The sequence below is a fragment of the Poecilia reticulata genome, linkage group LG21, assembly GCF_000633615.1.
Source record: "Poecilia reticulata strain Guanapo linkage group LG21, Guppy_female_1.0+MT, whole genome shotgun sequence".
NCBI classification, from domain to species: domain Eukaryota; kingdom Metazoa; phylum Chordata; class Actinopteri; order Cyprinodontiformes; family Poeciliidae; genus Poecilia; species Poecilia reticulata.
Window position 1 is genome coordinate 21,290,346 of NC_024351.1, and position 23,628 is coordinate 21,313,973.

The window sequence follows — 23,628 nt, forward strand, 5'->3', positions numbered from 1 at the left end:
ATAAATCATTTATTATTATTATACCTGTATTTAACGTAGGGGTGCACCGATCGCAGAGATTTAAAAAGCCTGACCTGTCGATTACGATTTTGGCCATTACAGGTTTTCTTTTTGTGGGAAATGTTGCTAAATATAGCAAGAAAGTTGCCAAGTTGGCAGCAGAGTGAATTCATGTGCTACTAACCGGTCACTTGAGCCACGACAGCCTGAGAAATCCTCCGGTTCCCCAGGAAAGCTTTGATCTCTTCTTTCACCAGACTGCTGTCTCTTCTGCAAACAGAAACACAGCAACACTATTAAAAAGTAAACCGGGACACAAGTGGCAGAAAAACAGCAATAACAAGCTATGCTGGAATAAGTGTCTGAATCATAAGCTAAATTAAAGCTGTTGTTTTTGCACTTTTAAAGATAAAAGCAGAGTTTGGTTCTGAAACAACATCCTGAGATTCGATATCTCCCAGAACCCAGTTCAACCCATCATCTGAACAGAGAGAGTAAGAAACCAACATCTGTTGCAATCAATTGGCATGGCAACTAGAGCATTAAGTAGGTAAGCAGAAAAGGTAACACTGGAGGAGCTGCAGAACTTAAAGAATCTGTAAGACAGGATAGTTTTGTTTTCACACCTGATAGTCCATTAGACTGGGTTTGATCAAGGATCAAAGTTGCAACATTTTTATATTTTAAGCTGCTGCTGTTCTCGTACAGGCTACACTGTGTCAAACAAACCAAACACTTTGAAAAACCTGTTTCCCTCCTCGCCTGTGGTGGCGCTGCACCAAGAACACACTGAAGGAAACGACACGAAAATCTCTGAAGAAGACACTGAACTTCTGAAGTGTAAACAAAATGTAGCGGCGTCAGATTTCAGCAGTTGTAGGATTTCTTTTTTTCTTTGGTAAGAGAGCCAGATACATTTCTCCTGCTAGCGATAGGCTTGTGCGTTTGTTTTGGTTGTGTTTACCCAGAATGCCCTGCCGTGTAGTCCGTTTCCTGCTTACAAAGAGGTCTCCAGTCCTCTTGGCATTCACATATGCATTCAAGCTGCATTAAAGTTCACTTCAACCGAACAGAGACCGAGGTTTGTCGGAGGACCAGAGTTCGATTTTTTGGTCCACCCACCATTCCTATGGTGAAACCCAGTTCAGGCTTTCAGATTGTTGGAGGTTCACCTTCCAGTCGGATCTACAGTCAGAGCTCTAATACATCAGCTCAGATCAAAGTCCAGACCTGAATCCAAAAGAAAATGAGGAACAGACGTCCACAGATCCATCCTGTCTGAGCTTGGGTCTACTACATGAAAACACTCAAATGTGATTATAGTTTCAGAAACCTCTAAGGGTGTGAATACTTTTCCCCAGACGTCACAGCTGTCATTCACAAGCCAATAATTAAACCCTCCCGTTTTATTCAGGCCTCCATTTTGACAGCTTCACCACGTTTTTGTTCCTTTATGCATAATGAGCGCCGCGTTCCACAGGAACACAAAGGCAGCCGCTCTATAAACGGAGACGCAATCAACGTGTTTTCAAAATGTCTTCAAGGCGACATTTCCATCGACTTAATACGGAGGAGGGAGAAAAATAAATAAAAAAATTAAAACATGCAGAGACTTGCAGGAGAGTGCAGTCACACAGTGTACCCACCCTGCCGTCTGGCATCCAGTCAGCCCCTCTGCCCCACTTTTCCTTCTACATATATATTTACACATTCGCAGGCGTAGGACCGCCGTGGCCCCCCGACTCGCCTCAGGGGACGTAATGCGTTCAATGTTTGCTGCGTTTATCCATAATAACGCGTAGAAAAGTTAATGTCTCCCACAGGAAGGCCCCCGCCCAGCTCCAGGCGGGCTCAGTCACAACGCAGCGCGTCCAAGAATCCTCGACCCGAGAGAGCATCACGACTCTCGACATCGATATATACATCCTCCACGTCGGGCTCTTGTGGCGCGGCTAAAATTAGAGCCTGGGAGAGAGAAGAAGAAAAAAAAAAAGCTGCTTGTATTGACACCAGCAAATCAATGTAGCAAGAGCTGCTGTACAAGACAGAGGAGGAAGAGGAGGAGGATGAGGGGTGCCAACATAAAGGCCCGACCCCTGCAGAGGAAAAAATATGCAGCTTAAGGGAGGAAGGAGACGGGCAGCCGGGTTCTGCTGACAAGTTAACCGCAACCAAAAATCTAACTGGATCGACGTCAAAGCAAAGGTGTTTGATGTAGACTTTTATTAATCTTTTAAAAATTAATGCTCATCTTTAGTTTTGTTTTAAATAAAAAAGGAAGCTTTTGTATTTAATAAGGACAGTATTATCAAAGTAAAATCTTAGAATTAGGCCTGTTATGGCGAATTTTACTTGGTGATAAACAACAATATTGTTTTGAGATCATTTAAGTGAGATAATGGCATGATGATATAAGTTCACCTTCATTAAATTCTAATGAACACTGAAACCAGAAGACATTTAAAAATCTAGAAAAAACAAAAGCAGAAATAAAATCAATTCTAAAGTCTCTGAACAAAAATAATTATAAAATTTAAAACGAGGGCTATTTGAGACCAATTCAACAGACTGGAGACCAGTTTTGATACAAACGAGAAAAACAGAAATGATAATGAAAAATTAAGTTTCAATTTATCATGTGATCAGTTGATTTTTTGTTCACTGTGACAGGTCCACTTACAGTAGAAGATATATTTACTACAATACCAATTATTGTCGCTTTGCATTCCACGTCTATGCAGGAACTTTCAGTCAAAAAAAAAAAAAAAAGCTGACTTGGCTGCACCTAAAAGTGCTTTTAATTAATTTGTTAATTGTGTCTAAATTCAGCAAGCATCCTCAAAGGACAAGGCTGCTATATTTCGATTTTATTGGTCAGAAATGACTGCATTGAGAAATTTTGCACATTCTCTAGGTATCCATTAGAAAAAAATGTAACCACTTTGATTTCTGCAAAACCCTTTTAAAGTTTTGTATAATTTACACATCCCTCTCCTACAACAACAAACAGCCTACTTTGAGTATTGTTGAGTAGGTACAACACGGCCCTCTCCTGCTCTTCATAATGTGCAGTCTAAAGCAGAATGAGCGATGGGACGGGCGGACGGCGCCCAGGACTCGATCGTACTGCCGTGTGATAATCAGGATGTAGTGTGAAGCGCTCCGAAGGAAGCAGGAAATGACTAACACGTGTACCGTGATAGATTAGGAACACTGAACCATTCAGGCTAATGGGCCTAATTAACTCCTCACCATGTCATATGATAAGTGGAGTTTCATGCTTTGTTCCCAGCTAGGTGAGGGGCAGAATCCTCCCTTATCCAAAACCAAACAGCTGCGTTTGTTTTGTTTTTTTTAAATCATCTCCTCTCTGAAGCTGAAACCATTTCAAATGTGTCCCAACTTGTTTCACTAATATTTAATCAGCGCTCGTGCTTCAAGGCTGTACTTGCATCCAGCAGAGCCTTCTCATTTGTCAAAATGTAACTACGTGACCTACATAGGCCTCGCAGGAACTACGGATGATCTGCGTGATCCGTTTTAATGACGCTCGCACATTAAAACCCCCCCGCCGGCGAGCAGCTCCGGCTACTGGAACCGTTTCTGCTGACAGAAATCATCTCCAGAGAAGATGGATTCCATAATGCAGCCGGACTGCCACGGCTTAAAGAGCAGAACCTCTTCATACGCCTAAATGTTCAACTCACTGCACTGGATTCACCGCATCGCAAAAGTTTACAAGCTTTTTAACGTGTTGTCATCTTTAACAGTTTACAATGGAAGGGTTTATATCAAAGCACATTCTTGTGTTCTGGGCTGTTCAAACAGATCAAGTAAAAAAATAAAATAAAACAGCAAGCAGTAAATACTTTGTTCTCAAATAAAAAGGTTGGATCTAAAATTAGTGGAAAGATTGTGCAGCTGCAAATTCAATATAGGAGAGCTTTAACAGGGCTGCCAATAATTGTATAAGTGTTAGTTTGTCTGTCATCATCAAGTGGATATAATTAAAGCAAGGGAGAAGAAAAAAAGCCAAAGCCTGTCTGTGGCAGCATCTAGAATGGGAAGTTATTACAAAAACTAAAGTGACTTTTTACATCTTAAATGGGGAAGTAATATGCGGTTTCTAGGCACAGGAACATTTTATGGCAATAATATAACTATGGCACCTTCAGTTATCAAATATGACTTGCAAAAACATTACTTCTTGATTTAGCACCTTGAAATTGAGTCTCTGTAAACTCCATTCTCTTTCTGAAACTCCACCTTCAGGAAGTCATCACAACATGGCTCCTCTATTAATCCTTTAACAACATTTCTACCAGTGTTTCACTGAGATGAGCTCCTATAATGAGCTCAGCAGATGTGCTGTTCTACCAGGTGTTTGCTAATTGCTGCTGGCTAGTCTGAAGGAGCTGAGTTGGTGCTGCTCTGGGAGGCAGAAGCGCAGAAACGGCAGCTAAGAGGAGCTAAGAAGAGGAGGAACTTTGTCCTCGAAGGCGGGGCTAGCTCCACATGGGCGTTTTGCACAGCTGAGTGGTTGCCATGGAGATTAAAGGATTTCTCAAACATCCATGAAAGAATCAAGGCAACACTGCATGCATGTTTTTGATTATGTGAAGCTCAAAAAAGGTTTACTTTACATAATACTGCTCCTTTTAAATCAGAGGAGCAGTAAAAAGGTCCGTCAGATGTTCATTTAAGCTCCGAGTACAGACGGGATGTTATTTCACATTTCTGCTATTTTTTTTCCATGTACGAGGGGGGAAAAAAGGCATGATTCGTAATGATATCATACCGGTCGATAAAGTAAAAAAATCATATTGGGACATACCTAATAAGAAGGCCTCTCTTTCAGAGACTGTGCAGTCTGATGCACGGTGTCTCTTGTAGAAAGGCCAAAATTAAATGCTTCTATAATTCTAGAAAAAAGAAAAAAAAATCAATGTTGGCTTTAAAAAGAAAAAGAGAAAAAAAAATCGTTGCGTTTCTGTGCCTCTACATTCAGACACCTCCAGACAGAACTGGTGTGATGCTGAAGCGACGTTTTACTGAACCCGCTGTCTTGGCTTTGAAAAGAAATAATGGTGCTCCAACATCAGCTGCACTTCAACAACCCTGAGAGAAAATGTGCTTCTCTTCTTTTTCATCATGAACCTTCGAGCTTAGAAGAAAAAAGAGCCATCAATTCCCCGCTATTCATAATGAAAATGCACCGAGTGTAAAAGCAAAAAATAATGAAAAAAACAACAAAAAGGCCTTTAAAGCAGCTCTCAGAAGCACTTTATGTGTTCATCTGCTTTATTCTATCAAGGTGTGAGAGAAAAAGTTTGCAAAGTAAACAGTTTGAGACCAAATCCCACCACCCCCACATCCAGCTGCCACTACCACTCACCTCATCAGCTCCTCCACCTTGTCATCCACGTCCAGGTCTTCTTCTGCAGCTTCGAAGCCGAACGCCCTGGACGCCGCTGCGCTGTTCACCGGGTAGCGAGGCGGGGACAGTTTCCCGTTGGGCGTGGCCGCCAGGCTGTCCCGCCCGTTCTGCGACAGCGCCACCAGCGCCACGGGCGACGGCAGCACGGCCGAGGGCGGTGGCGGCCCCGGGGGCGGGGACGTGTCGTAGCTGTTGCTGGGCGACGGGGACAGCCCCCCACCGCTGTTGTTGAACTGTGTTTGCGTGGCCGTGGAGATTTTGGAGGTGGTGGACGAGGCGACGGCGGCGGCGACGACGAGGGAGGAGGAGGAGTGGTCRCCACCTTCACCGCCGTTGCACGTCGCAGAGGAGGAGGTGGTGGTGGTTGTTGCCGAGGCAGTGGCGTTATTGTTGAAGGATGTGGCGGTCGTTTTGGCGGCGGAGCTGTTGGCCCCGCCTACGAGGTAGGTGGACGAGGAGGAGGAGGAGGAAGAGGTGCGGTGGCCGAACTTGTCGCCGTGCTCCCGGTCCAGCCGGTCCAGAGTGTCGAGCGCGTGCAGGATCTCCTGCTTCGTCATGCCGGTGCGACGCAGCCGCTGCAGCAGGTCTATCTGCTCGATGGTGAAGCGCGGCTCCTCGCTGAAGTCGGACATCCTGCTGCTGCTGGGCAGGAAGAGACAAACAGGAAGCACAGGCGGGAAGTTCAGGAAACTCACAGGCTGACAACATGGGAGCACACAGGATGTCAGAGGATAAGAAACAGTCGCATCACGGGGAGAAAAAAAAAAGAAAAATGATGGGAGGAGTTAGAGGAATGATATGAAAAAAGGAAAATTACAAGGAGGGAAAAAAAAAACAGCAGGAGTTGATAAGAAGAGTAGAGAGAAAGATGAAGTGTGAAAGAAAAAAAAGGGAAGGGCAAGGCAGAGGGAAAAAAAAAAAAATCAGCTATTTTTGGGAAGCGACAGGCAACACGTGCAGCCTGCCAGAGTCACCTTGACAGCTGATGCTATCTTAACATTCAGACTGTCGTTCTTTAAGAGCTGCTCCATAATCCCCGCGCGCTGCGCTGTGCAGCGCCGCCACCCACGCTGGATGCTTTTCATAAGCAATTTGCTGGACTCCAAATCAATGCCTCTGGAAACAGACTGCGGCAGATTTTTTTTTAATGTTTTTTTTTTTTTTTTTTGCCGTTTTCGGCAACGGCCCAGCCTGCGTTGACATGACGACCGCTTTAAAATAAAAAGGGGGTCACCGGCTCCTCGCTACAGTTCTGTTACTGTGGAGAGTGGGAAAGCGACGGGAAGATGTCGTTAGTCATCTTGGAGGTCACAAATAAAGGAAGGGTGCAGCTCAAGTATTCACACCCGTTTTTTTGTTGGAATTGGATTTTACACACCACAACCAAGTTCTGCACACTTAGAAAGTGGAAGGAAAAGAAATGCATTGTTCCTTATTCTTTACTTATTAAATCCGGAAATGATTTAAGAGTTTTAATTCCACCCCCTCTCTGATGCCCTGACTCTGACTCTGACTCTGATGCCCGTAAATAAAACCTAAATCAAACTTTTCACAGCAATTTGAACAGACCCACTCCAAACCTTTCACCCAGCACAAAAGACCAGATAAATAAAATCAGATGATTGTTGCCATTTTTTAAAGCTCTTGCGTTCTTAACGGTTATGTTGCATTTATTCTCACGTAAATCATTTTAGTGTCATTTAAGTGAGATGTGCGTCCTAATTCTGCACCAGAAGAAACCAGACGCGGCAAATTGGGATGCAAACAGCTGAAAAGAATAATTGTGACTAGGCTTGTCACAACAAGCAATAAAATTAATCACATGATAAATTAAAAATAAGCTCAATCATTTGTATTGGCATGTTTTATAATTTTTCTCTTTTCTTGCTTTCTACCAAAAACTGGAAGACAAAAGTCTTTGGTCTCGACTCGCCTTTTGTGTTTACATAGACTTCATAATTTTAGTTGTTTAATCTGTTTTGTTTATTTTGGATAATCAAATTGTCTTCCTATCCCAGTGTTAAATGTTTGTCGGAATTTAAAATGTATTGATTTTTGAGAATGTGTTCTTGCTTTATTATGCCATTATCATCATATGATTTGAAAATGCTCTCATAACAATATTATTGTTTATCGCAATAACTTCTGGCACATTTTATCATCTAGAAAAATGTATTATTGCGACAGGCCTAAATATGAATTTATGAATTCTGTCAGTGAAGCGCATCACATCACAGTCCCACCACTCATAGTTCTACCAATCAGATTTCCCTACATTAGTTGCAGTCAAAGCTCCATGAAAGGACGTTGCTATTGGTTGTGCTTTCTTCTTTTGACAATCCTGTCGACTCCTATTGCTGAATAAACTTTAAAACTGATCCCATATGCTCTGCTGCATGACGTCAACGTTCTTCTGCACATGCAAGTCGGTTGGGCTGCAGAGCTCCACAGCTCAGGTGGAATAATATGTTGACGGGACTACAAGGTGCTTTCTCTCTGAATTCCCAGATGGAAATACGACAATTTTTTTTTTTTTGATAAGAATAAAAACTTCTTCCAACTGTGAAACTAGCCTCAATCTCAGTATTAAATATAGCTAGTGCTTATATGATAAGCAGTGAACGTCTCAGGGATAAATTATGAATGGAGGACTCCTTACAGTTTATAGCTCATTAAAATGATTTCCCATATAGTACTGTGTTGAGTATTATATGGAAAATCACCTATTAGTGAAAGTTCCTCTAAGGCTTGAACGAAGAATATGGACAGACATTGATTTCCTGGTGTGTTTGCATTGCAAACACTGGTTAGTAAGAGCTTCCATACAAACAGAACACAATGGAATGATTTGGATCAAAGCATGAAACATCCTTTTCTTAAGCTTAGAAATCAAGCACTTTGTTGTCTGAGGGATTCTGTTCTGCTAAATAAATTCACAAAAATGTCCCACAAACAAACCTGAGGTTTTTGAATAAATGTGCGCTCAGATTAAGCATTAACCAAGTTAAGCATTCACTAGTTTTACTAGTCAAAACAATGTCCAGTAGAAGAAAAAACACAAAGCTACAAACAAACAAAAATAATAATAATTAAAAAAAAAAAACAATGTCACAGGAAAATATCGGATCAGAATGGACCCCGTCAGGAATACAGGGTTCAATCTTTTTTTCTTCTTTGGTTTCTTTTTAATAAATTGTCCACTTCTGTTCCACTGTAAAAGATTTAAATGTATGACTGATAAATAACATCTCCAAACAGGAGATCCCTCAGAGTATTTGGTTTGATCGTGAGTCAGGTCACTGAAAAACGGATCAAGACATCAATCAATAGAACCAGGCAGCAATTTGAGTCTTCATTAACTGATCAATAATGAAATTATAGGAGTGATTCATGCATTTTTATGATTAGCCATCTTGGTAACACTTTATTTGAAGAGGGGTGAATAAGACTGACATGACACTTTCATAAATATGACATAACATCTGTCATGAACATGAATAAGCCTTCATGAATATTTATGACTGTTGTCATAAAGCGTCATTCTGTAAATTATGACACTTTTAATACAAAGTTGACATTATTCAAAATGTCTTTGTTATGACAACTTGACATTAACCAATAAATCATTACTGTTTAAACTTTACCTTTAATAACAAAGTTACCTAATTTTTAAAGTGCAATCAGTAATACTTTTATAACAAATTTATATCAGTAATGATTTCTTGGTTAATGTCAAGTTGTCATAACAAAGACATTTTGAATAATGTCAACTTTGTATTAAAAGTGTCATAATTTACCGAATGACGCTTTATGACAAGTTATAAATATTCAAGAAGGCTTATGTCATGTTTATGACAGATGTTACGTCAGTCTTATTCACCCCCTTCAAATAAAGTGTTACCGCCATCTTCAGAATTCAATAATGCCAAGAAATCTTGATAAATAAATTGGTACAAACTGAGTACACGGGTACAGAATGGCTCTTTTGGCAAATCCTAAATCTAAATGGGCAAAATGCATGGGAGGAATGAAAAAGTTATTTTGAATCTGAATTTAGTTTTCCCAGACATTTATTTTTACATGTTTTTCTGTCAATGATGAGAGGGCATCTCCACTGCTTAAAATATGTCTAAAGATAATATTTCTAATATGTGCATTATAATTATATCTTCATGTTATTATATTATAATATAAGCTCCTTAGACATTTCTTTTTAGCAAAATTCTTGGTTCACTTTGAGATATTTCTTTTAATCTCTTATTTATTAAGCTGCTTTCTGACTTGCAACTTCTGATTCAGTGCCATCACAGTTTAAGCAAACATGGCCGCATTTCCCAATTTTAACTTAAAAATCCAAACACTGGTAAACATCAGCTGGTTTCCACTGCATGATTCCACAGTGGGATTTTTTTTTTTTTATTTGTGGAAGGACAACAAAAATGTTTTTCCAAGTATTGGGATCACCTTAAATTGTTAAGTGGCATTTATTATTATTATTAAATTAACAACTGGTCACATGAGGTGTTCTTTTTTTGTAATGTTTCACTTTTGAGTATATGTGCCTACATTGAACAGCAACTTAAAGAAAAGTAAAGAAGTTCCAATTATGGCTTTTAGTTTGTCAACCCAAAACCAGTGGGCACCATTTGAACTCTTTACCCCTCTTCCTAAACTTCCTAGATACGCCCCTGTTAGTAATGGATAATAATGCCAACTTCAGCGAAAATAAATCAGAGGTTCAGGTTTCTGACACATAACATACAAACTACGTCAATTGTACGCTCCTTGTCTGTCCGAACCGACCTCCTCGGTTCGTGGTGCCTGTTCCATCCATGTGTTTTTGTTTTGCTGACTATGTGGCCCGCAGTGACAGCGCCAATGTGTCGCTCTGAGCAGCGGAGCTGCAGGCACGCCGCCCCCGGCGTTGATGCCAGTTTTCACGCCCTTTGCCCAAAAAGCTAACGACGAGTGAATATTTTTCCGTACCAAAATGAGCCACGAACAGCACAAACATCATATCAGACACATTGTGACGTTTTGCACGTCCAACTTTACTTCATTAATGCGGTCCCGTTTCTGAATTGGTCCTGATAACAGTCCACTGGCACCACAGAAGCCGCCAGCCAACTCAACCCGGGTTATTTCGGTCGCAGAGAGCCTATGAAGTGATTAGCATAATGTGCTAGCCGTGCCAAAGCCGCTCCTAGCTGCCTATAGTTAGCCGCCGTCGCTGGCTAGCGAGCGTTTCATATTAATAACATCACTTTCAGTGTGGGAAACAGTAAAGTACATGACTTACCTCGGTTCAAATAGTCCACTTCACCATTTAACTTTAAAAGTAACGCACAAGCCAAGCGGTGTCTTTTACTGCTGCCGAATTATAACGCAGTTTGATGGCAGTGCCCTGCACGACCCTTTTCCAAGGATTTCTAATCAGAGGCGAATTATTTGCCTCTCCGCTTTGTCTGTCTGACAACAGCCATATTGACAACTAACACCTTCGAGGAGCGCAGAGGGAACTGTAGTTTTACTCCCACAAAGGTCTTTATAACACGCGGCGGAGTTCTCCAGGCGAAAGACTACAAATCCCGGGAAGGAGAGCGAGGTGGAGCTGAGGGCTCGTGGATCTACAGCTGTCACATCAGAAACAGGGGCGGTGCGGCTTTTAATGCGACCGACAGCAGGCACCAAGCAGCGCCAGGCAGCCAGTAGGAAAGTTTCTGGGAATGAAAACAGCATCATAAAGTCCACAAAAAATTTCCTGTTGCTTAAAAATGTAGGGAGGTCTTCATGTCCGTACATTAAAAAAAAGAAAGGTAAATTACACTTAATATTTTAGTGAAGTGGTATAAGATTGAAGTTTTGGACATAGTAACACAAACTAATTAGTGAAAGCATACAACCACTGTTTCGTGGTACTGAGCACCCCTGTAATGTCAGTGTTTGATACAGCCCCTATGAAAGAATATTAGTGATTATATCCAGAAAACAAATCACTGCTTTTATGCACTAAACCTCCACCAGGAGCTAAAATAAATAACTATAAAATATGTTTTTATATTTGATCCAAAAGAATGTTTCATGTTCTGGTCACTCCCTTTGCTATTTTATATGGAAAAATGTGGAGCAGGATTACAGTGATTGGGGGCGGAAAAAGTATTCAGATATTTTATTTTTTTATCTCTGAACTCTGACTAATATTTTTCTAATTCTAGCTCTAATTTTGAAATTGAAAAAAAGCGTGGCCATATCCTCTTCTATCATTTTATGAGAACTGATACAAATAACATAAAATGGAGACCATGTTTTCATAACATTCTGGACAAGACAGATAATTCTGATGACTGCAAAACTAACTTGTATAATATTTCTGAATGCTAATTTGTCGTTTTCTAAGGTGTTTGCATTGTAAATAAGCAGGAAAGGGAGTAGAAGGTTTCAGAGAAAACAAGAAAACAAAAGAAAGCTCTGGGGCGGAGCTGCACCTCGAAGGCGGGGTTAGGCCCACCAAGGCATTTCACATTGAATGGTTGCTAGAGGCTAGAGGATTTCTCAAACATGCATGAAAGAATCAAAGCAACCCTCCAGATGTTTTGAAACATATATTTTAGTTTTGTTATGGATGTGCAAAGTCTAGGTCGTTGACCCAGCTGTTCAGCAGTTAGAGAGATGGAATTAAATGAGGTTTAATTGTGGAATGTGCAGAAACCAGGTGGCTAACTTGGTATGCAAATAAATTGGACACTTCTACTGAAAAACAGAGGTCACTCATGTTAACCATTAATATTTTTCAGCCTGTGCCTGTTTTGCATTTGCAGAGCTGGTGCAGTTGCATTTTATCGTTCTGTTCTCTGCCCTGTGGGCATGCAAGCTTTAACTCCATTTGGTTTTCTTAATTAGCTCTAAGTTACCCACTTTCTATCAAAGTTCATCAAAAACATTTGATTTGAAAATAGGCATCAACTTAACTGCAAAAACACATACATGGAAATGTAATGAAATGTAATTTCCATACATGGAAATGGGCTTGATGTAAATGTATAGCTAGTTATCACTAAACACCTAAAGAAAGTGGCCAGTTATTAGATTTATAAGGTCAAATTTTTTGAAAGCTGTTTTTTTTTTCTTTTCTTTTTTTTTTACTTTGTGTATTGACATTGATTGTGTTTTGTAAATGTGAGGTATGACAAAAACAAAGAAGAAATCTTTAAGGGAAAAGCCCCCAAACAAATCTCGACACTGAATTTTGTTAATGTTAATAATTTGCAATCAAAATCCGAGCGGTTCAACTGCAGTCTTGTGGTTATATCGCCCCCATGTGTCCACAAGTGGAAAGAAACCGCTCCATCACCAAGCTTGTACGCTATCTTCCATGTGACTTCTTAAATGGCTAGTTTACAGATTCTACATGTAACATGTTCATTCAAACCAGTAACAGGCATTTAAATTCAAATGCCAATTGAAAAATACAGCATTTTGTCTTTGAGCTGAGACATATTTACTTCTGAAGTAGAAGTACGCTCTCTAAAATCTGCGGAAAAAATTGCTCAAACCTGGGCAGACAGGGTTACTTTTCTAAATTAAATGAGTTATTTTTAGTCACTTCCATTCATTTACAGTTTTTTATTTTGCTTAGAGTTTTTTTTTTTCTTTAGGTTTTCAATACGGCGAAGAGCGTGAAAAGGCATGTAGCGATTGGCTCGAGATCGATTCCAGGACAACCACGTCTTGCGCGTGCTCTACTAACTAACCATTTACATTTTTAAATGAACAGTAATTATATAGCCAAAAATGAAATAATGCCACAAAATAAATCACTTTTCTGATCTCCAGGATGCAATAAGGTAAACTACCCCCTTTCTAGTGCCCTTCCCAGTTCCCTTCAGCCCTCCCTGGGCTGCACTGCTGTTTCCTCAGTGCTCAGCAGCCCACCCAACATGGTTTGATGTTTGAACTTAGGCATCCGACAATAACTCCATCTGGACGACCAGGAATACTTTTCCCCATCCCAGTTCTGGCACCGTCCCTGCGTTCGGCTTTCGGAGCCCGTGGCAGCCCGTGTGAGTATGTAGTTCGGCGGTGAAAGGAGCCGCTGTTCAGCCAGCAGCCAGCTGTTTTGGTCAGCGGTTAGCTGGCTAGCAGCGTCACTCAGCTAACATAACCGTAGCTAGCGAGGTGGGGGTGAATTCAAGCTCCATGTTGTTGTTTTTTAAAGCTGAAATGGCGCTAATATTCAGAGCTGGGTGATAGGAATGTGTTTCTGAATGTTGTTCCAGGGGCCTGTGAGCTTCAGAGGAAACGAGCCAGGCTAGCTTCGACTGGGTCAGCTGTGATTTGACATAAGGCCGAAGCTACAATGATAACATCATAACTGGCTCAAATGGATAGAAAACAATACTCCAGGCTAAAAATAAGAGTGTGCGTAAGAATATAAAGCCTACTTATGCACATTTTTTAAAAATCAGGTGCTGAGTTAACTTTTAACTGTAAGAATGATACTGGTTCATAATGCGTATTAAATGTTCACTGTAAGACTAAAGCCACATATAAACAATACTGTATGAGGCTCATTGTGCGCTTGGACACCTGCCTGTGGCAGCAAGTTATGTCCAGAAAAACAAAGTTTATCACCTGGATTTACCACAACTTTTTTAATTTATGTTCACTTTCTGAATTTTAACTACTTTAACTTGATTTTTTAAAAAATCATTTAGTTTTTGTGATAAGTTTGTAGTGAACTTATCCTCATCATATAGCTCTCCAGCCACAATTCAGAAAACTTTGAAGTGAAAAAGAAAGTCCTAATATTTTTGGTGCGTTATTCCAGCTCAGTTAGATGGTCTTATTATAAGAATCTGGAGACATTTCCAAGTTTAGCTGAGCCTGTGAGAAGGGATGTTCAAATCAGATTTTCTGGGTTATTTTCCAACTTTCTGATCTCTCTTTGTAACCTGATATACTAATTTTCAGAAGAAGTAAAATGCTTGAAATGGCAAAGTGCCATAATATGTGCTGCAGGTTATTTTATGGAGGTAGCGAATACTCCTGTCGCAATAATTAATCGCATGATCCATTAWAATGCGCTCAATCATTTCCATTCTAATGATTAATACTTCTTTATGGGAGATTTTGTYTACAGAGACTTCATAATCCAGTTTATTTATTGTTTTGATAAATAAAACAAASAAAAAAAAWKRCCAAAAATGTACTGTTTTTGTAAATAGAACAAAAATATTTACTGTTTTTTTCCCTGTAATTTAAAAMTGTTCTTTACGAAATTAAAGTTTATTGATCTGTGATGGGGTGAACGTCCATCCATCCATCCAACAGCCTTTTATCAATACTTGAAAATGGTCTCAAAAAACAGTATTACTGTTTATTGCAACAACTACTGGGGCAACTTATTGTAAAACACATTTTTAATCATGACAGAAATGTATTCAGGCGTCAAAGCATAGACCCCTTAATTTTGTAATAAATCAAAGTAGGTGCTAACGTGTAACAGAAACAGTGTTACACGTTTATCACCTGCGCTGCCGGAAATATTTGACGGGGGTTGGGGGGTTTGCGCGTTTCTCATTGATTTTTACCCAGAAAGCACATGGGCAAAAACCGTTAGTGAAACGGTCACTGGGACTGACTAGTATATATTCCATTGAGGGAAAGTAACTTTAACATAAAGGCTCGTTTTGAAGTATAAGCTGCTACTTACAGGCATTGCTTCGAAGAATTCGACCTGGAATGCGGCGTTCATAACAGACGCGTGTGTTCATCTGACCTACCGCAAGCAAACAACCGTACTGATTAAGTAACATAAAAGTCAAGCAGTTCCCTAAAAGTCTAACAGATGACAGCAATGCGCCATGCAAAACAAAACACCCACAGTTTACAGGACACACTTCCTGCTAAAGAGCCTCCTGGTGGTTGAAGAAAAATCCACATATAAACCGGAAAAATACAATGTATGAAAAAAAAATCTGAATGCTCTCTGGTATTGTTCAGGGGCGCGGGCTGTAGTTTGGGAACCACTGGTCTAGACGATTGATTGGTACATGTCTAACTTAACATTTAGTTTTTKTCTTTTCTCTCATCAGGATTCCTCAGAAGCTGCCAGGTGAACTCATCCTATTGCCACAGGACCAAAAAACCCCAAACAAAAACAACCCCACAGATCCTTCCAAGAATTCAMAGTAAGTAAACAAAAACACGCCCCGATTGTTAATTTCACACTTATACTMMCAGTGTGAACATGTAATGAATGAGAAGGAGAAGAGACGTGCCAACAATAGCCTGGAGGTACGCTTTTACTCCGTCTCACGYTTGTGCGTTTCAGAAGAGAAGCCACTAGAGGCCGCTCTCACGCCTKGTATTCCCTCTKCTCAACTGGGTATTCCTTGAGTTGCTTTTAAACCAAACAATGTCCTTCAACAAGTAAACATCATCTACAGGGCTGGAAATCATTTACTGATGATGTGAGTAAAGAGACTTCTGTTTTAACACTAGAGTTATGTGTGTGTGTGTGTGCATGTGTGTGTGTGTGTGGTCTTTAAGTTGTTGTGGAAGTGTTCTGCCTCCCAAAACAGTACATCTGCTGTGTGTTTAGCCTAATTTCTTTCCATGGTGATTGTTCAAAAGCGGTTTTGTTTTGAGCGCTCTGTGATTTAGAAAAGGAAGCGTTATCTTGAAGAGARCCAGGTCTGTCCCGTTCTGAGCTGCATTTCCCCCCCTCCCCCCTCAAAAACGGCTTTGAATTCCTCATGCTGGCCTCCCAGTCCCCTCAAACAACTGGCMGGGACAGCTGTCCATAACAGCTGCTTGATATCTGGTTCTGGCTCCTGTCCGCATCTGGCCAACGTTCCTCCGTGACCCTCTGTTCATCTGCAGGGCAAATCTTTCTGCTTCTAAAATTGGTCTCGATGCTATTTTTGATGCCATTTCGGATTGTGCACCTAATCTAGCGGGTGCGTGCGTGTTTTTCTTTCCTTTTTTTTATTTTTGATGTTCGGGATAAAACCCTGCCGTTACCTTTTAGCTCACAACTCTGGTATTTGTCCTCATTGTCACAAAATTCATCCCACATGTCTTCTGAGATTTAATAGCCTGGTCTGAGCASGCATTTATCTGCTGCTCTGATAATACGCAGCATTTTTTCCAGATGCTTAATCCTGGCTTGTAGTTTAAAGGAAGATGATGCCTTCTCGTTTGTAACGGAAACGGAAAGTTGGGGAAGAGGTTGGAAAAAGTTAGTAAATCGTGCRCTGATCTCTAAAGAGTAATGCATCAAATCAAATGTAGCTTTTTGTCATTTTCTTTGAACAACAAAACAGTGCTTTGTTTCTGAGATTTGTTACCAATTAGTGTGAACAATCCTGCAAATTAGACATTCTAAATATAACGAAAAAATAAATAGTAAAGCATGACGTCACTCAGGTAAGGAAAGGTCGTTTCCTGTGTAAAATGATCTTACCTTACCTGTGCTGTATAATAATAGCACGTTTTCAGCAACAAGAGTGCTTTACATGAATTAGAAGGAAATACAAACAAAACAATAAACCAAAGGAAAGAACAAAAACAGAAAAAAAAAAAAAAAAGAGTAGGGATAAAACAGAGTTTTGATTCTCCGTGTTTGGTTCTATGAAGTAGATGGTGCTAAATGTTGATGTTGATCTAAAGTATATATACTAAATGAATCAGCCAGAGTAGATCTGCCCTTATGGACTGGGGATCCAATCTATAATTTTTTTTCAACATTGGGACCAATACAAATATTAATATCGGATCGGTGCATCTCTRCGTAAGAAGCTGAAAGTTGTTCACTGACCAAACGACCGATGGATAGAAGCAACTTTGTAAATACAACCTTGAACTTGACCTGGAAATATTGAATAATTGTTTTTTGGGGTCTATTTTTGTATCRTGTGCATYATCTTCTGGTTATGCCATGCATGACTGTAACATGGTTGAAGGAAGGTTCATTTTCACGTGCAGACYAACAATCTGGTAGGGGTTAACCCCGTCGTGTTTCCAATTTAKTTTTTTCCCTTACTGTACGTTTCCACACTCCGCAGTCACGGTGGACGGATTGAGCTGTCGAAAAGCAGCCCACCTCTCGTTCGGTCATTGACGTCTTAGTTGTTGGTTTTGTAATTTATCCTGGCCCGCTCTCGGCGGCACAGGGGTTAATCGTGTTGGGATTCGGGTGCCACAAGGAGCATGACTGCACAYTTGGTGTCTATAATTCAAACTTTCTTTGATGTGGAGCCAGAGGACGAAGACACCGGTGGATCCCGCGGACCCCTGTGGCACCAGCATTACTAATCTCTGTCTGTCTTTGTGGAGACAAGAAACTGCTACAAAGCGTGGATTTGTGTCGTCCGGTGCTGACAGCTTGGCTGGACGGATTGTTGTACTGGGAAGGGATGGGGGGGGGGAGACTGTCTCTGGACCTCGGGAGACAAAGCCCCTCGCYATCAAGCCTGTCGAGTTAGACTTATAAGAGACAAATATTTTTGCCTTCATTAAGGATGAAACACTATCCAGGATTTAAAATTCAAAGTTTCAGTCTTAGCCTGAGAACAGCAGACTAGCCTCTTTGTCAAGAGCATAACAATCTGTATTAGCCAGAAAAATATGCAMTATATTTCTTCTTAGAGATCAGAAATGTAAGAATGCCAGTAAGTAGACAGTGTACCAAACAACAATGATGAAAATCCTCCCATTGCCATGTTGCTAACTTCTTCTTAAATAGCCTCCCTTTGTGCCCTGTGTGATGTTATGKTAATATTATTATTATGGATTCAAAATATATTTGATTAAGTAATTCTGCTTTTGTTTTTGTTCTCCCWAATATCCTTCCTTGATTTATTTTTACACCTATTTCAGTAAACAAAATAGGTATTTACTGAAATCAAGCATAACTAGCTAAAGTTGTGGTAAAGCTAGCTAACTTTGGCCTCTTTTTTATAGTTTAAACTGTCTGTTGCTGAATTGTGTCATACAAATAAACTTGATTTGACTTTTTCGTCCTGTTTTTATCAGAAAATTCAGATTTTCGTTTTGGTCTCTGCTCCTTTTTTTATAGASTGTAGCTTTCTGCCTGCATCTTGACTAATAGATGAGACCAGGCTAACCTAAGCAGACAGAGTCATGGATCCTACCACAGAGCATCCGTCACATCAGCCCCTAACTCAACGTTTTTATGGCGCTCGTAATGGAAAGCAGGCAGACTGATAGGCTTTTTTTTCTCCATCCAGTCTCTGGGCTTGAGATTAAAGAAATCGATTGGTGCTCCCTGAATTCCAGATGTGAAATATTACTGGCTCTGGACTCTGCGCCTTTTTTTGACTTCCAGAGGGCCCTATGAGGGAAGAAGTGCTCTGAAAAACGCACCACCACTTATCTGTGTTTTACATTGGCCCCGGCGAAGAACTGTGCCGTATCACTGCTGGCACCACAGCTGTCACTGTTCATATGTGAGATATACTGACGGAAACCAAAAAGGAACAGGTGTTGCGTATTAGTGCCACTGCTTTCCTCTGCCCCCCTCTGGCAAAGGGGAGGTGTAAAAAATAAAAAAGAGTCGTGGTCAATAGAGTTGTCAGAATGGATCATTGTAATGTATGTCTTTTTTTTTTTTTTTTTTGTCCTGAAGAGAAATAACGGGCACAGAAAGGGAAGCGGGGTTGTGTGGTGGTGGTGGGGGGATAATGTGGTTCAGGTGGAATAAGCCAAGAGGCAGATCAGAAACATGGGAATCTCTTTGAACATTGACATTTTCTCTGTAAGTTCTGCTGGACTTTAGTGTTTCTGTGAATATCAACCACAGATGGAAACTTGGAAYTGATTTTGACATTCTTGTTTTCTTGACGCAAAAAGATGAGCCACAGTCATTGTTTTGAGTTTTTCCTTGACATAGACAGTCTTTTCTCTTCATTGCAATGCTCAACTTTTCAATATGAAACTGAAACTGTAATTGAAACAACATTCTTTTTTCAATCTTCTCTGCCAGTAGCTTAGCCAGACATGCAAGCCTATTAATGAGTTAATCTTAGTTAATTSATCTTATCTATTCATTCATAAGCTGCCATTTTTTTCAATTCTGAGTTTTCTGAGTGAACAGAATCAAGAGGGTCGACTGTCTTTCCACAACATAAATTGCAAAAGTTTTCATATGCTGAATAAAATAAAATAAAAAAACATAATTAAATGTACAGTGATCCCTCGTTTTTCGCAGGGGTTGCGTTCTGAAAATAACCCGTGATAAGTGAAATCCGCGAAGTAGTTACCTTTAGTTTTTACAATTATTACAYTGACATGAACAGAGAAATATTCATACAGGACTGTCTGTGGTTGCTGTTGAAGGAATACTAAAACTTTGCTCCAAGGTTGTTGATTGTTTATATTTCAAAACAGAGGTTGTAGTTTGGTTGCCAAACTACAAAAGTAAGGTCTAAGTTAGTGTTTCTTTTTTTTTTTTTTTTTTAATTTAGAATGGTTATCTTAATTCTTTCATATGATACCCTGAAATAAAGCCAGATGCAGCTATAATGATCAATAGAGAAGAATTAAAGGATGAATTGGATTAATTGTGATTAATCAACTTTAGYAATTGATTAATTGTTAACTGGAGTTTACAGACTCAAAAAAGGCCATTTGCTGACGAAGCAACATATTCACAGCAGTAAGTAAACCTAAATTTATATATATACATAAATAGTGACATTTTCTTATATTCACCCGATTCAAATTCACCAAAAGAATGCTATGTTATTGCAAATAGGCAACAAAATGTTTCTTTTCTTGTTTAAGGGAATTTAATTGGTTTGGTATTTGCATCTTTTAATGTATTTACAATATTGTATAAAAAGTCATAAGTCTTTAATTGAAAAACCTATAGAATGTGCCAATTCTTTTATCGGATTAATCATCAGAATACTTGGTAACTAAAATAATCTTTAGTTGCTGCCCTAATGACAACAGACTTTTCAGATTATTAAATGTGTAATTTTGCTTTCCATTCATACGTCTGCACTGCTTTGTGTTCTTTCTATTTTTACCAACTAAAACACATTAAAGTTCACCTCAGTGCTGTGTGCTGCTATAACCGTGTCCTTGCATTGTTTTTTGTCTGTCTTTTTTGGTACATTAGTGATGTTAAAAAGGTGTGTTACGTCACTGCATCTGTCCTTGGTTGTGCGGCTCTTCAAAACAAATCCCCAGAGTCGGTGCTGGTTCTCCCCCGCGGAGCGTAGTCTCATTAGGGTTTGTTGCCCAAACTGGAGAATTCATTCTGGCTGAAGGAACAGCTCAGTACTCTCTCCCAGAGACACATGTTTCTAACTGAGGCCTGACCCTGCAGCTTTGGGCCTTGTCAAATCAGATTTGGCTCAAGTGCCTTCCAGTCATGGGCTCAGTTACCTCTGAACTTGACTCACTGAGGCAGCCATACAAAAAAAAAAAAAAAAATGGACTCACGGTTCTGATAAATGCAGAGCTTATTGAGAAAACAAAGATGTTACCGTCACAAGGTTCCTGATAAATGTGAGGCCAATGCTTGGAGAGCTGAGTTTTTTTCTCTTTTGCCACAGGGCAAAAGAGAAAAATGGATCTAAAAGAAAGAGAATCTGCATGTTGCAATGGTCCAGTCTTGGTCCAGACCTCGGCTTGATTGAAATTTAGCAGTGGAACCTGAAGAGAAAACGGTGGATGAACTACTGCCAGCAAAACCTCAGTGAACTTAAGACGTGCTGTGAAGAAGAGCAGGCCAAAATTCCTTCACATTCTTCTGCTGGAGATTGATAAGGTCAAACAGAAGATGATTACTTTAAGTTATCTCTGCTGACGGTGCTTCTGGAGGCTCTGCAAATACGGCCTAGTCTTACTTTTTCACTTACTGACGTGAAATGGGATTTAGCTTCACTCTACATTTTCAGGTTAACTCAGGTATTCTCTCTAAATCCAGTAACTCTTTGGTAATCAAACTCAAGATATTCTAGTGGCCACAAGTCAAATRTAGATGGAGAAATCAGATGTTTTATTATTATCAAGGCAGTGATGAATTTCAGTCATGCGTATGAAAAATATTGGACTTCTGTAATTGCTTAATTTCAGTGTTCTGTTTTTTGGCCCAATCTGTATTGATGATTTTGACCCACTTGACAAATATGACACATATGCTGATGAAGATGCTGGTCTTGCCTCCCTTTTTTCGATAGAGACCGAAACGTAAAACTTTTTTCGTCTTTGCCCTTGTTTTCTGCCTAGTATCTCTTGTCTCTCACAGCTGATGTGAACAGAAGCACACCGTGCAACCGCAATAACAGTCCACTTTGAATCACAGTATGAAGTAATATTTAATTATACAAAGAATTCGGGCAAAAGCTTTTACCTAGAGGATTTATTTTAATTTTTTTACTTTTATTGAAGCATACATGGAGTCGTTCCACCCCTTGTCAGAATCATCCAAATCCGCATCTTGACGCATCAAGAAATAGATTTTATCTCCCCTTAATAACATACACATTAGCTATGGCCTGGTTGTTTTGTTTTGAGGCATACGTTGACATAAAACTGTAACGGTTTCAAAACCACACCCTTAGTACAGGTCAAACCCAGGTAAATATGTCAGAGAACCAAATTTCCTTCAGCTATGTATAGAAGTCACTTCACACTAACTCCATGACCTTGTCCCTCCCTCTGTTTTCCTTTACATTTTGAGAAAACGCCGCAACATTGAGTTAATTCAATCTGTCAGATAAACCAGCCCAGCCTGCCTCACTGAGGGCGCTCTGCTATTTTCAACTGAATTCTGTGGCATCATCAGTCATGTATGGGATTGCTTTTCATTAAAAGAAGGGTTGGTAAGTGCATTGACTGACCAGACTATCAATGTCACCTTGAATATTGTTAAGCTAGCTTAAAGAAAATGCTCACATCCCCCGCAGTAGACGACAGCCGTACACCGAGAATCTGAGGTTTTTTTTCTAGGAATACACAGTGGTAATAGATGGCCTGTATGTTGTTTTCATTCACCCATGAATACAGTGATTACCCTGAGTACAAAGAGTCCTCAGAAAGCCTCATGTTCCCTTACAGAACTGCTGTTATTGCTGAAAAGTCTTTGCTTTGTTCCCTCTGTGTAGATTGTGCTCTATTAAGAGTCCACTCCCTTCTGATTTTCAGCTTTGAAATCCCAACTCCACTCTGTGCATGTATGAACTACAGCAACACCAGATCCAGTCCAAACAGAAAGATCTGTCTGTGACGCGGATTGTGACGCAGCTCCGGGTTGCCGGGGTCTTTTAACGGAAGCAGGGAGACAATGTCAGTGGTGTGGTCTTTTTGTCACGCTGTCCAAAGGGTAGGGGAATATTGTATTACATCCAAAAATATCACTCATCAGCTATGAGACCAATAGAATTGTGGTAAAAAAATAGTTTCTGTAAAGAATTGCAGTTCCGAGTCCTGGGACTTCTGAATAGATTAAAAATGCTCCAAAATTTAGTTTAAATAATAAGGTTGTATGTCTTCGCTTGCTCTAATTTTCAAGTATACTTGAATATCGCCAACTCACTCACTTAATATATTTTGAATAATTCTTTGATATTTTGTTATTTAAGAAAAAGCCAGGCAGCTATGCTAACCTAATACTGGTAATTTAAGTTACAGAATTTTATGCACAAAACATATTTTGTAAATGTTTGTCACTCATGCCAAAACTCATTTCATTCCATGTAACCAGGTTATTCAAGCTGGTCTTTGTTGCTGTTTCGTGGTTCCGTTCTACAACAAGATTTGTTGTGTAATGTCATGGTCTGTTTTTGAGTTACAAAATGTTGGCGGTAAGTTTGAAAATATCACCAGGTAATTTTGTTATTGGAAGATGTTATTAATACCTAAACACCAAATATAAAGTCTTAAAAAAGGCAAACATAAAAAAACTGAAATAAATAAACAGACAAAGCATTGCCTGGTGGGGGCACAAGTAAAGCCTGGTGGCTCGCCAGACTTATTATACACAGGGGGAAATCCTGAATGTCTTGTAACAGAAAACTAAATCAGTCTCACAATATGCAGTTTAACAGAGTCCAGAGTCCATGCAGTTTTACTCAAACTGTCTGGCACGTCAAAATCCACGTTTGACATTTTTGAACATTAAAAGCTTTTCTTTCCTAAAAATAAACATGGGATCT

At 39.9% G+C, this 23,628-nt stretch overlaps 2 protein-coding genes across 8 annotated transcripts in view; one reads left to right on the plus strand and one right to left on the minus strand.

The window, feature by feature from the left end:
* Positions 1 to 11,004, minus strand: part of hmbox1b (homeobox containing 1 b) — a 21,214-nt gene extending 10,210 nt beyond the window's left edge. Inside the window, exons 1-3 of one of the 3 annotated variants that reach the window (XM_017302268.1) lie at positions 10,737 to 11,004; positions 5,396 to 6,076; positions 185 to 270 (exon numbers count right to left, since the gene is read on the minus strand). In XM_017302268.1, the coding sequence (XP_017157757.1) occupies positions 185 to 270; positions 5,396 to 6,069 (760 nt within the window). In that variant the 5' untranslated portion in view covers positions 6,070 to 6,076; positions 10,737 to 11,004. Of the gene's footprint in view, positions 1 to 184; positions 271 to 5,395; positions 6,080 to 10,736 lie in introns of all 3 variants that reach the window. The other 2 variants (XM_008398151.2, XM_008398150.2) reach the window with 2 other exon arrangements.
* Positions 11,005 to 13,188: 2,184 nt separating this feature from the next.
* disp1 (dispatched homolog 1 (Drosophila)) overlaps positions 13,189 to 23,628 on the plus strand; it is an 85,331-nt gene continuing 74,891 nt past the window's right edge. For 2 of the 5 annotated variants that reach the window (XM_017302282.1, XM_008398138.2), the window contains exons 1-3: positions 13,311 to 13,497; positions 15,532 to 15,627; positions 15,771 to 15,909. The gene's annotated coding sequence lies outside the window, so the exon portion shown is untranslated. Of the gene's footprint in view, positions 13,282 to 13,310; positions 13,498 to 13,713; positions 13,856 to 15,531; positions 15,628 to 15,770; positions 15,910 to 23,628 lie in introns of those variants that run through there. The other 3 variants (XM_008398139.2, XM_008398141.2, XM_008398140.2) reach the window with 3 other exon arrangements.